The 14,606-nt window shown below is 37.3% G+C and overlaps 2 protein-coding genes across 2 annotated transcripts; one reads left to right on the top strand and one right to left on the bottom strand.

Annotated features, from left to right (window-relative positions):
* Positions 1–8,482: 8,482 nt before the first annotated feature.
* On the bottom strand, positions 8,483–10,099 carry her11 (hairy-related 11). Its single transcript, XM_058397793.1, has 4 exons — positions 10,011–10,099; positions 9,758–9,853; positions 9,456–9,549; positions 8,483–9,308 (listed from the first exon to the last, which is right to left on the bottom strand). The coding sequence occupies exons 1-4, from the start codon at positions 10,035–10,037 to the stop codon at positions 8,725–8,727; spliced, it is 801 nt and encodes a 266-aa protein (XP_058253776.1). The 5' UTR covers positions 10,038–10,099; the 3' UTR covers positions 8,483–8,724.
* A 2,592-nt stretch (positions 10,100–12,691) lies between these two features.
* her5 (hairy-related 5) lies at positions 12,692–13,967 on the top strand. The gene is made up of 3 exons (XM_058396234.1): positions 12,692–12,742; positions 12,890–12,985; positions 13,102–13,967. The coding sequence occupies exons 1-3, from the start codon at positions 12,692–12,694 to the stop codon at positions 13,597–13,599; spliced, it is 645 nt and encodes a 214-aa protein (XP_058252217.1). The 3' UTR covers positions 13,600–13,967.
* The last annotated feature ends 639 nt before the right edge of the window (positions 13,968–14,606 follow it).

Below are 14,606 nucleotides of genomic sequence, written 5' to 3'. Positions count from 1 at the left end.
CTGTCAACCAAACATGTCTATTTCTCTGCCAACTCTTCAGTTCTTAAAGTTCGTCTGTCATGATTATGGTGGTGGTGTGGGAGAAACGATTATAAAAAAAAAAATAAAAAAAACATCAAGGATGAGGTTCTTTCATGATACTTATCATTATGTTCTATCACCATATCTAACTGACACAAAGTGCCACAGTATCTTTGTTTGTCTCTGTCTTTGCTTCTGCCAAGGAGAGCTTGATCTTCAGTATCTTAACATGAAGAACTGGGCTCATATCATTTTGCCTGTATTCCTCCATGAAGATCTTTGCTTGGTGGTCCACTCATTACGTCTGAATACTCCATAATGATCCTTGCCTTTATCCATAGATAATATCTTTCTGTTTTCACCTTGGTTAAAAAAAAAGGTGGAACAAAGAGTTTGTCATAGATCATAAGAACCACACACACACTGTCACGCTACCTTTGACACTGAATGCCCTACATGAAATGTATTGTCAGAATAGACATTGTATATTCCTGTCTTGTAGATTATTGATTGTTTATGAAGTTTCAATGCATTGTTAAGTTTAATTACAGGAACTGAGTTTCCCATTACTGATTGTCCATTGTAATCTGTATACCTATGTGCATTTGCCGGAAATGTAGACCTACAGACATGGAAAGCTTCTCAAAAAGCTATTTATCAATGTTGCATTTCAACATCTGTTATCGGAAGGTGTGAAAGATTCAACTACCATTACACATTTCCAAAGCAGACTAAACCTTCATGCTCATTAATTAACTTCCAACCCCACCTCAAACTTGTGTAATCAGTCATTCATGCATGACACACAAACATTATTTTCACAGTTAAACTGTGGTAGCAGTGAGGTTGTGCTTCTTCTGTAGCATTGATGCTGATGTGTCACATAACTGTTACAAATATTTTATTGCCTCATAAATTACAGGCTTAAGTAATAGAATGTATTGTAGTCTTGTAAACTTATATGTAATCTTCTTTTTTAATGCCACTCCCTTTCTGCACAGATATAAAATTATATATTACAGTTTTAAATATGATTATATTTAAACCATATATTACCCTGCAGTAATCAGATAAGCACCTGAAATGCTGTTACAAACTCTTTGAGCTATTTAACTTGGTAATACATGTGTGTTGCAACAATATAATAAAAGCAATCAGTGTTTGGCTCACTTCCAACATACATGTTTGCTCTGTGACTAACTTGTGTGTACATGGATTTATCAGGTGCTACTTTGGGAAACCCCTCTTTTGTGCCAAGTGTTTTAAATACCATATATGTTTCTTTTGAAAAAATAACATTGCTCTAGCCATACATTTTCATCCCACACAAGTTAAGTGTGCCTGTTGGCAGCATTATTTGTTCATTTATTCGTTTTCTTTGCGCTTGATGGTATTCAGTGGCAGCAGGCTGAGATCAGTCCAAAATTCTCTATCAACTTACCACAAATTTAAACTCCTGTAGGATCCCCAGACAATCACAAACCCACTGTGAGATACACAGTAAATTTTATTGTTGGTTCTGGGTCTACTCACTGGTCTCCTTCAAATGGGAAGCCCATATTGCCAAAATTCTCGACTTCATTTACATTGCCTGTACTCTCATCCTTATTCTTTCAGTCAAAACCCACAACTTGAGGCCATTCGTGAGGATAGAGACGTAGGCTTAGAAAACAGAAAGCTTTTTATCCAAAAATCTATTACATCACCACAGACCACTACAACAAACAATTCAGTTTATCAAGCATTTTTAACATCAATGATGAATAAGGTCCCAAAGTACTGCAACCCCACCAATGACAAGGCCTCTCAATGGAAGGAAGCATTACACACTTTTCCTGTGAAGAACTATGGTCTCAGACTTGCTGCTATTGGCCCACTCTACTTCACACAAGTTAAGAACACATACTTGATGGTGTCTGAAAAACTTGCTGATAAAAATGAAAACATAATTCTACTCAAATGGGAGCCTGGATTTTAAGACATATTGACCCAAATATCCCATACTCCTGAAGCACCTTCCAAATCAATAAAACACAAATTGGATTAGCATACTCCAAAGACCCCTCATAAAGCTGTGCAAGAATAAAGAGCTGGTCCATAGTTCCACAGTCTGAGCAAACCCATAGCTGTTTCTCCTAGAACTTCTCCAACTATCAGATAGAGTGTCCTCTCCAGAACTCTGAAATAGACTTTTCCTCTGAAGACTGATTACACTATAACTGAAAGTTATATTTTATTCTATTTTTTTAAAAATAGGGACTACCGTCCCAGTAGAGCCCCAGATGTCCATGCAACATTGAATAGGCATGTTAAAAACACAACCCAAACCTTGTCCAGGTTTCACCACATCTCATCATGGCCAAAACTCATCCACCCCTACCACCTTGAAATGATCTAACTGCCATAGTAACCTGAGCAACAAAGATGAGATGGAGAACAAAAACATGTTCTTAGAGTTTTTCCATCATCTAAGTGTCCCTTCCATTACTGAACAATATAGATCAAGTAAAAGTCAAAGTTTTCCAGCATTTGTCTAGAAAAGATTGTGCATTGCTTTTTTCCCCATCTTGTGGTCGAGAATGATTTTCCAGAACATGTTTGAGGCCCCTGCTTGTGCAGCTGCTTTTGCTGCAGCCCTTCTGGCTCTCTTAGACCCATCAATTCAATCAGAAGATCCCTCTGTGTGCATTACCCCGAACTTAATGAGTTCCCTCCCCAGTGGTGTCCACTAGCAAATCCTAGGGCAGTGATAGATTTCTGGCCAAGCTTCTTGCTTTTGCCTCTGCAACTGCAGACTTGAACATGACCCTTTCACATTCAATGTCTCACCAACCTTATCTTGGTAAAAGGGATAAGTCCCTTTCGAGGTGGGAGTTAAATTAGTCTCTCACAAAAGCTTCTGCCACGTGATTGCAAACAAGTTAATTTCTCCTGTGTTTACCAGGTAAATCTGGCCAGAGGCCTGTGCAGCAAATTTAACTAACCAGCAAGTGGTGATCAAATTGCCCCTCTTTCTATAGTGTAGGAGAGAGACCTCCCCCAGGACAGACCCCATGATGTGTTTTGTATGTGATGGACCTCGTGTAATTTGTCAAATTTCAATGCTTTGACACTGGGAACTTAATGCTACCAGTAGGGCTTCCATTGGATAAAAGATTTAGGAGGAGAGGTCAGGCAAATAACAAACCTAAAGACCATCCATGAAAGATGCATACCCTGATGTATACCCTGTGAAGCTACACCTAGGGATGGGGTCTGCAGGGGAGCATATGGTGACAGGGCCACCCACATACCTAGGCCAGCCCAAAATGTTGATGTTGAGCCAAGTTGTGTGCTTGCCATCTGCAAGATTAAAGGTAAGAGTCAGGTGCAACATTATTTATAATTTAGATAGTATGAAATAAATTCTTTCAATATTTAATAATGAAATATAAAAAAATTATTCTAATGAAAAGGCAAATACATATTTTACAAGAAAAAAGCTTAGGTTTTTTTTAATCTGCAGAATGCATTTTATGCTTTTTCTTCTCTGTTTAGGGTAGTTTAAATGACACTAATGTGCTCCACTGAGTGGCACTTTAGAAAGTAAACTATTTTCTCCCTATATATATTTAGCCACCAGAAATAACTGCCATCAGGTTTTTTTGTGTCAACCTTTGACATGTTAAGTTTTTCCTGATTTTACTAAGGGGGTTAGAGGAAAAAGGGGGAGAGGGGTGTAACCTTCTAACTGAAGTGAAGTGCATCCTGAAGGATTACAAGAGTGCAGTGCAGAGGTTTTTTTTATGTAAGCATGGCTGCAGGCTAGCTGGGTCACAGCCCACCCATGGCAGAGGGGAGCTGGGTCAGGCAAGGCAGCAAAGTACTACTGCTTCTAAACACGACCGCTCTTCTAATATATAACCTCAAGGCATAACTTGTAAAATATCTAAGGGCCACACTCATATATCTGTAAAAGTTTTATGAGAACAAGCAGCAAATACTTACATAATTTATTCTCTATATTGATATATAGTTTATACTTATTCTTGATTTTTCTAGAAAAAAAATAAAAGCAGTGAAAGTTATGAAAATGTTTATTTCTGTACATCAATGAAATGCCTTCTAACAATAGACTCTAAAAGTTAATACAGAGAAATCACACAGTAGGCTATTGAAAGTTATGATTCAACAGAATCAAAGTGCTAAAATAGTGTCTTAATACCACAACGCTGGCTCTCCAAAGCTATTGTTAAGTAATCTTTGTTTTGACTATCAAGGACCAGAGGCAGATACAGTATCTATTAACTATGGGTTGCAGAACTGGGAGAGGACCCTGCCTACATAATACTTTAAATAACTACTTTGCCTATGAGCAGTTATTTAAGCATTTTAAAAGAGCTCTGATATAGCCAACATTCTTATGAATGTCTCGATGGTTCCAGTTTTATTGTAAGAGGATAAAAATTTACCTAAACTCCACTAGAAATATAAGGAGATAATCAAGTAGGATTCTTTAGCGAGAATGTAAATATTTTTAGTAAAAATGAAAATAGCTTCAGCCCTTAGTATTGCTCAGATATGTTCAAAGTGTCTAGATCAATAGAAGAGTATATTTATATCTTATTAAATTTGATTATGGGGATTATTGTCACAGGGACTTGCAGACTAAATGAGTAGAACTTTTTGGCCCAAGCTCTGCTCATCACCAAGGCACCACATTGTGGTGTGTTTACTCGTGTGGTGATGCATGGACAGTGGAAATATGCTCTGGGAGCCACTAAGGCCCTCACAGCTCCCTGAATTCATGTCCAGTAGTCCTGTCAGTCTGTCAGCGCTGCTGTCTCTTGTGGCCTGAGATTAAACGCTCCCAGCCGAGCTGCGAGGAAAAGTGGTTCTCCCGCCCCTTCAGACTTATGTTAAAAAAAATGCTCCAGACTGTGGGTAATTTTGCTACAGTCTTCTTTCTCTGATGACTTCAAAGCCCTCTTTGCAGTGGGGGGGGGAGAGAAATGAAAGAGGGGAAAATGGTGTTTAGTTGTGGGTAGCGACAGATCGACATTCTTGAGTGTCTTCCTGCACTGTGTCCATTTAGGCTGAATCCAAAAACCCATATCTTCAGAGAGTTATCTAAATACTGAAATATTACATGGTGCTACACCACATACACCACATATCGTTTTCAGAGTTAGGTAAAACATTCCTTGTATATAAATATAAATATAAATATAAATATAAATATAAATATAAATATAAATATAAATATAAATATAAATATAAATATAAATAGATTATATACTGTACAGTTGAGAAAAAATATATTTGGTTGTTCCTCCTGGACAGCCATATATGTATGTAGTTACCACACCAGATAATTCTTTATAAATACAAACGTCACAATATGCATTACTGCAGGTTGAAATAAATATTATTTGTTTGCTCTCAGAAAGTTGATTCAGCATTACCTGAGCTTAGCCTTTCCTAAGACTAACCACCACTGTAATCTTGCACCTCTTAATAATTAAATACTTTGAATCTGTAGAATGAGGAAATGAAAATGACCACTTTGCTCTCTCTTAACCAGGCACTATCGTCAGGCTTACAAGGAAGTAGAATGCATTAATACTTAAAAGTTTTTAGATTGCTGGAAAATAGCATGTTTGAATACCTGTTGTATTCATTTGACTAGACTGAGATTGCGGGCTAAAATATGCAAGGTTCTCGAATGTAGGTGTGTTCAGCCAGCCACACTCCTTAAACACTATATCCCATTGCCTTAGGCATTTCCTGATTACTGTCTGTTAATCTGAAATAAATCAGAATATTGGAAAGAGATATGCACCATTGTATGATCCTTTTTTAAACCTTTACTTGACTTTTTTTTGTTAAAAGTACAGGTGAGTTCCAGCCAATCTGGCTAAATGTGTATATTTTGAAAAATGCATCCGATGAAATGTTATTTGTGCATGCATTCAACATCCAACATGTGCAAGTGTGTGCACGTGTGATGGAAATGTTTGACAGCGGCTCTGCCTCAACAAATTGCTTTCGAGATGTGCCAACACAAATGTATTTAGCTCTGAGCCCAATAAACCATGACAAAAGCAATGGGTTGGTTCTCCAGGGTTGGTTCCTCCTCAGTGTTTTCTTTAAGTCACTCCCTGTTTGGGCCAAATCAGGAATGCATGGGTTACAGTCAGCATTAAAGTAGCTGTGACGAACAAGATTAGCTGCAATCAGTGTGTCCTGATAAATCTATGGGTATTTAAGAAATTGTTATGTACCTTTTCTCAATGTGGTTTCTTTTCTCAACACACTCTTCATAATAATTATTATTTTGGAAGCATTCATCTACTGTGTCTGAGGGATCTATAATTTTTGCTGTGCTGGAGTTGGAGTAGACACTGGAGAAAAGCAAAACTTGCCATGCTATGCCTCCTTGCTTGCCTTACAATGAACAATAGCTACCTCAGAAGAAATGGCACTACTACAGAGAGACGCTTCTGAACATGAAGATGAGAGAAGAGGAGGCAGAAAGGCAGAAAAAAAGAAATAACCATTATCCGAAGACATGTTCTATCATGTCATAGAGCCTGTTTTCTTCAGGTAAATCCCTTGGTGCCTGGTGCAGAAAATATTCAGGCCTTGTAATAGAGATGTGAGCAGCAGATAAGGAACAGGGCACACACTTATCCCCAGCTGAAAGAGTGTGAGAGAAATACTGTCATTTATAAAAGAGAGATGTCTTGAGTATTTGGCTTATTGCCAGAAGGCCAGTCAGGACAGCAACAATGCCGAGCCCTATGTTTTTGAGAGTGCGTTACTCTGTGAAGTGATTATCCTGAAGTCGCTTGAATTTATAGCCTTTTTCTATGTGAGGGTGCCCTCTGCTGACCACAGTCATTTTATGTTAACAGTAAAAGAAAATGTTGACATATTTAGGATTGGATAACTGAAATGATATATCATTTACCATTCACCCCAGTGTTGCCAGTTTGGATTCCATTAGATATTTTAAGTACCAGTCTCTCTTAAGATTCCCTACAAACCTGAGTCTGTACTATGGTGGCCATCTTGACATGGATGCTTTTTAAATGTAATGAATTTATTGTCGATACCGAATATACTCTTTATTTTATGAATTATTGTTAATACTTTTGAGTTAGTATATGCAGATTCAAATTGCAGCTTACAGACTGGTTCAATAGGCCATGCATTTCTTTCTGACGTCAACTAACATTATATTTGCATAAACCTTCTTTCACTGTTTGGTTTGGGCAAACCATCGTCTTAGATTTGGGTAAATCATGATCATTTAAGAAGCATATTATCTGTTAGAACTACATTATGTATGCTTGTAGTGAACACAAGGTGGCAGCAAAGGCAAATAAGGCACAAGTTTCAATGTCTTGCTAAGGCTTATGGGCTTTAAGTATTGCACGTGCTGTTTTGCAGGAGAGGATTGGCCATCATGAAGTCGTTAAATTTTATTATGCGTAAAAGCTGAATATGTTAAAAATGTTGAAACATGCTTAAAGTTGCCTGGTCGTATCTATGCTAAACTGGTTAGTTGTACTAAAATGTTGCAAAGTGATTGCTAACATAGGGTGTTACTAGGTTTTGCTAACCCAGTTGGTTGCTAGTATGTTAGGTGGGTCCCACCATATTCCACTTGGCTGCTAGGGCACTGCTAGGTCATTGCTATGCTAACCAGTTTAGTTGATAGGGTTGGTAGACATTTGTTATGATATATCACTTGTTTGCTATGATATTCCAGGTCGTTGCTAGGGTGTTGCTATGGGAAAAATGGTGTCATTCGGCCATTATTACGTCTGAGAATTTCTAGGGTGGTGTTGTGCAAAACCATTTGGTTACTAGGTGTTGTGGGTGTCTGATAGGCTAAGCCAGTTAGTTGCTAGGTTGTTGATATGTGGTTGCTTGGCTAACCTACACTATATTGGCAAAGGTTTTGGGACACCCCTCCAAATCATTGAATTCAGGTGTTGCCCCTTAGTTCCAGTGAAAGGAACTCTTGATGCTTCAGCATACCAAGACATTTTGGACAATTTTATGATCCCAGCTTTGTAGAAACAGTTTGGGGATGACCCCTTCCTGTTCCAACATGACTGCACACCAGTGCACAAAGCAAGGTTTATAAAGACATGGATTAGCCAATTAATTAAAATTAATTTAAAGCAAAATTTTTTTTTGGCTGATTTTTGTTCCCAGCCCACCTAACTTCATGGGCAGTGTGATTTTTTTTTTTAATTTCCTGAAAATAATATACATAATAGAATAATATACAGGAATTATGATTTTCTAGTGTTTATTTTGACTTTATAATTGTAATGGTAAAACATATTTATTTTGTATATTTAAATGCTTTAATATTAAGACAATCAACAAGAAAATATATTATGGGAGACAAAGTTGTCATTTATTTGTTAAGTATTTTCAAGAATCAAGAATACTTAGTGGTGACTACAGTAAAATACTATTTACAATTTATATATTTACAATACAACAGTGTAGAGGCATCCACATTTGTTGATAAATAGTTTACATACGAACGTTACACAGTGAAATGCCTTACAAAGGGATATTGAACTTTGGATTATAAATATTCTGGTCATCAGTTGCCAAATCTGTCCAGTAGATGTGGCTATAAGCACCCTCTTATTACTTGTCCTGTCGGAGCTTGCGACACAAGTACCCCATACCATTTCAGCTCCATGGTCTCCATGTTGTTTGTGATGGATGGAACACTTCTCTTGTGTCAAAATTAAGAGACAGTGATGTAGCGAGAGCTCTGGGTTTATGAAGATGTAGTAGCTGAGGTAAACCTTCAGGACTACAGACAGAGAATGTTGTAAATAGAGGGGAGGAGGATGATGGAGGTGACACAGGGGGAGCAAATGGTAGGTAGAGTGGAGAGGGTGGAGGGGAGAGCTCTTCTGATGTAGTAAAGACAATAGGATTTTGGCAAGCAGATTTAGAAGCAATTGAAGATGAATCAGTGAAGATTAGATCTTGTGTGTAGGAATGAGACACTGAGGTAGATGAACAAGATTTAGTATGAGAGTTGGGTGATTTGATGTCCAATTCTCTTCCAGCTCTGAGAGAATGACCCCGATGGTGATCCAGATAGTATTCCAGACTCATTCTTGATTTCTCTCCCTCAAAGTTGTGCATCTGTCCCACAAAGGAAGTAAAGTCTGAAACGCATTGCTGGGTGGGAGCAGCAGAGACCTGGTTTGATGAGCTTGTTTGAGTATGTGTGACTTCAATGACCGTCTGATTAACAGACCCTACAGAAGGAGGGAAGATTAAAAGTTGTGTTAAATGGGGGGGGGGGGGCTAAACAACAGAATAGAAGATTTTTATCTTTTATAGCATACAACTTGAAGTGAAATGGGGGAAAGAAAATAGAATAAATAGAGTAAAATAGAACATACCTTTTTTATCTGTTTTGTCATGTGTGTTCTTTCGAATATATTGAACAGCGAGGTCTAAAATTTCTGCTTTCTCCAGTTTGGGGTTTTGTAAACGCTGTGGTGTGAAGAGGGAAAGAGAAAAGTTATTCCTGCTAATTCAGATTAATGTGAAAATAATAATGCAGATTACTTGGTATAAGGGTAGGTATGCTGTAGGCATACTACAAACAATGAGTGGAATGTATAACACAAACAGCTAATGTTAACTGACCATATCAAAACAGTGAAATGTGTTTTGAAGCCATTTCCTCCGGTTTACTTACCGTATCTGCGGTGCTGTTAAACAGCAGATCCCTGAGCACCGCAAGATTCTGATTGATTCGGTCTCTTCTTTTCTTCTCAATCACTGGCTTCAGTTTCTATGAGGACAAGTTAAAATGTGTTAACGTCTGTTTAAAGCTGTATTTTAAAGCATCACTACGTCGCCTAATAGGAATGCAATGTGAAACTATGTAGGCTAAAAAATAATGAGTTGATGAGTTGAGGTTTTGATTCAAGAGGAGAAATCATACTTACTCGTCTCCCATTTTCTGTTTTAGCCATGGCGGATGCTCCAAACTGAACACTGTTGCTTTGTAAAGAATCTTCCCGAAACTCTGATGAATAACTGCGTCGAAATGACCGAGACTGAATCTTATAAGGTGCAGTATGCACGTTTCTGATTGGTGGAGGGTCGGTGGTGACGTCATCTCTGTGGTCTGTGCGCGTAAAAAAAATCTGTTAGGCATCCAGATGTTTGTTTCTGTCTTGATTTGTTTAACCATGTTTTGTAACATTGTATGTCAGTCTTAATGACTGAAATGTTTCAGCTGAAGACAAAATTATTAGTATTTATGGAAATATTTTAGGTGGGTGCATTTTTTGTTTACTTTGTTTAGATATAGACATAATCTTGAGTTGCTAGGATATTGAAGGCAGTACTTATATTATCTCTCTGAAATTAGTGTGACGTAATAACGCAATATAGAATATGGTTTGGGAATTGCGAGCCATCAGAAGCACTGCATGCTACTCTTACGCATTCATGCTCTATGCTATATGTTATAAATTCTATAAGCTTCTCATATATAGAATTAATTTACATACATGCGTACTCAGTTATTTTATGGTTTTATTTCGTACAAAATATATTGTTATTGTTTTTTATTCAGCAGTGGATAAATCCACTATGAGGAAACTGGGAGTTTGTGTCTGATAAAGGAGGGAGGAGGAGGGATATACCAGTGTTGTAATGGCCAAACGTTTAGCACCATTCCGTTAAGTGTGCTTGCAAGTGAGTCAAGTGCGTTAGGTGAGAAAAGCTTAGTGAGAGAGTCAACAATTAACCTACTGACACACGTGACCTTTTTAGAAAGAAGTTTAACTTAAACACTAAACATTTGGTTTAAACTGACATCGGTTATCGCAACAATTTATCGATTTAATACCGTATGGTTCCCATCGATAAAACGTTTTCCCCAGAATGTGGAATTCAAGAATTCCTAAAGAAATCTTGTCGTGAGAACCGAGTTAAAGTGTCACATTAGGCACCAAGACCTTGTGCCAAACCATTTCATTGCAGGCATAGGGTGGGAATGTGGACTCTTGGTGAACTTTGTGCCTCAAATATTTCGACTTTTAAGTGACCCTTTCAGAAGGTCGAATGCGTGCAGTGAAATAACAGAATTTGGGTAGTGCTACTGATTGGCCATGCCTTAAGCACCACTACATATCAATCCACCCAGTCTACAGTATTACATTGAATGCTTCAGTGAAAGGCATTCTGATGAGAAAATCAAGAACGAATCCTGTTCTTTATGTATGGCGTGTGTATTCACGAGTCCTGACAGAAGCAGGTGATTGGCAGCGTTAATTGTGACCTGTTATCACGTCTGTGCATGTCCTAACTTCTTACACATATATTACAGGAGAAATCAACTCATCTCTAACCATAGATTATGTAAAATCCTGTAGATTTGCTCTGCCCGACTGATTATTTTTAAAAACATATTTTAAATGATGTATTTATGTTCATGTCCCCTGAATTTACACTACGGCTGTTTAGGATATGTTTTTTGTTTGTTTGTTTGTTTTATACGTCGCTGCATATAAATTTATGATAACCAACAAATTATACTATTATTATTAATATTATTATAGAAATTTGTGACGTGAGAATTCCGCACGTGGCCACGGGAGAACGGGGGTCCACAACAGAGTAGGTGGAGGTGTAATATGCCGGAGGTGTAATGGCCAAACGTTTAGCACTATTCCGTTAAGTGTGTATGAATTGGCTAGTTTAAGTGAGAAGGAATTGGTGAGAAAAGTCAACAGTTATCATGTAGACATCACCCGAATCAGTTGTAGTTCAGGTTAACCCCTAAACAAGTGGTTTGAAAACGGTATCTACATATACTACCACCCAAATCTGTTGTGTGAGGTCATTTCACAAATCATTTATTTCCATTGTGGTCCAAATCTGAAAGTGCAATTAAAAGTTGAGAGTCAAGGACGACTTTTTTTTCTACACAGAAATTGATTAGATGACTTAAGCACTTGTCGTGATTCCTTAGCTCATACTCTATACTATTTTTGGGCGTTCTCTCTAGACTGGTAACAATGTATTGGATAATCAGTGTTATTGTCTGGATAACACAATTGGGTTAATATGCTCAGTGCTCGAGCCGTCTTGCGGTTGCGGTGGATAAGCCAGTACAAAATCCCGAGGATAAAAAGCTCTCCTTCCGAGTGATCCTGAAAAGTCACAGGAAACGTTTGGAATGGATTAGTGTGGTTTGCCTGCAAATGTTCTTACGATCCCTATTTCACGTTTACGTTTATAGCCTACAAGTTAAAGTTGGTCTTAATTCGTTAATTAAATTGAATCCGAATTAAACCAAACACAAATCCTACTACAGCCTTCCTCTGATCACTGACAAAATAAAACAATTAAGAACTGGATTTTCATACTAATTGAGCATTATAGATAATTTTTTGTTACTTTTATTATAAACATTATTGTAGTTAATTGCTATAAATATTAATGTATGAATATTAATAAAGTGGGTGTGTTTTTATCGGGATTGTAATTGCTATTGGTTGAGTAAACTAATGGGCGGGGGTTGCGTGTAGCGTCAGTGTATAACATGGGTCTGATCTCAAAACATTTACCAATGTCGTGTATTGAAGTAAAGTTGGTGACCTGTGTGCCTTCAAACATGAGGACGATGTCTAGTGAAATACCGGACCAGAAAGATTTAATGAAACGGGTAAGAAACCTTAATAATTTTCTGTAAAATAAAGCAAAAAATAGCTGTTGCCTTAACTAATCAAACAATTAAACCAAAATAACAATTTAAAGAACTGTCAACAATTTGAAAATTGTTTTTTTATTATTATTATTTATTATTCTCTAGGTTCCCAAACCCCTCATGGAGAAGCGGAGGCGAGACCGAATTAACCACAGTTTGGAAACCTTGAGGCTTCTGTTAGTGGAAAACACCTGCAATGAGGTGATTTCTGAATTTCATGCCAAATGCATAAGTGTTTTTTTACAGTCATGTCAAATGTCTTTGTCCAGATGTTTCAGGTGATATTAAACAGTATTTATCTATATTTCTTTTTAAAGAAACTGAAGAATCCCAAAGTGGAAAAAGCTGAAATCCTGGAGAGTGTCGTTAATTTCCTGAAGGCTGAGCAGCGATCCAGACCATACTTATATCCCCTCAAAAGAGGAAAAAGAAAATATGAGGAAGAAGATGAGCCAGGATCTCCTTATAAACGTCAACTGAACTACCAAGATGGTATGAGAACATGTCTGCTCAGGGTCAGCAATTTTATTGCTAGCAAGAGCCAAGAGATAGATGGGAAGATGCAGGTGAACATGCAACAGGAACTTCCAGAACATTCCATTCAAGGTCATCTAACACCCGCTCTGCACCTCAGCGGGTCTATACCAGGGCAGCAGGCACTTACATATGTGGAGTCGACCAGCTCCTGCTCAGCACTGGGCCAGTCCATCATATCTCAAAGAACTGCCATATATGAACCTACAAAGAAGATACCTTCCAGCTCTAAACAACCATTGATGTTAAGTGATTCTGTGTGGAGGCCTTGGCCACAGTAGACAAAAACCTTTATCAAATATCATCCAAAAACTGAATTTATCAATAGCTCAAAATGTTTATGAGTCAGTTGTCCTTGGCTCATTTACATGGAAAAGACTGAAATGTGTAAATGTGCAGCAGATGTAAATATGTGGATTTTGTACAATACTGAAATCTTTATTTTGATATGGACATTGACAGTAAACTGTGTGTGTCACAGGTATGCTTTGTACTTGATAGTATATATTTTTGTATAAAAGAATTTTGTATAAAAATGTTTGGAGGATATAAGGAATTTTGGAAAGATTTTTTCCCACACCTTTTGTATTTCTTTCAATGAAATGAATATGAATCTTTGTAATGGATTCATTTAATTAACTGAGTTAAACTGGATTATCAGATTTTAGATTACTATGCACATGCATGCATATATGGTTGACTTGGTTGATTTTTTTGCTTTTATATTTTTTAATATGTGCTATTTTTTTCTTGACAGCACAAATCTTGGACTTCTTCCAGTGTAGCCAAAGCAAACAATGTGTATATATTTGTATATATGGAAAGAATAAACCTGTCTGAGGATATATTCTTGAACAAGTTGGGTTTTTTTTTACATTGCTATTTCCTGAGGCACACTTACATCACACAATACATCATTCTTTAGAATTCTTCTGAACATTTAGTGTTATAATCTGCAAACAGGTCAAACATTTCCAGACTTTCAATTCACTAATGTTCCACTTCACTTCATTGTTATCTCAGTATCGTGCAGAATGCTGCACTTGCCTGGCTAACCTAAAACATTCAGATGCAAATAACTGATTAGGCTTTCTGCTCTCATCTTAATTGTTGTCTTTTGCACCCTCTTCCCACACAATTTACAGTGAAGTGAACACTTTGTATTGAATGTATTTGACCATCTTCAACAAAATATACCATTGCTACACATATTCTACACTTTCATCCAAAGATTAAAATGTTTTGACAAAATAAAAATGCTTTTTTTCATTAAAGCCTTTATCAGTGG

The sequence above is a fragment of the Hemibagrus wyckioides genome, linkage group LG08, assembly GCF_019097595.1.
Source record: "Hemibagrus wyckioides isolate EC202008001 linkage group LG08, SWU_Hwy_1.0, whole genome shotgun sequence".
NCBI classification, from domain to species: Eukaryota; Metazoa; Chordata; class Actinopteri; order Siluriformes; family Bagridae; genus Hemibagrus; species Hemibagrus wyckioides.
This window is presented reverse-complemented; position numbering and strand designations above follow the sequence as displayed.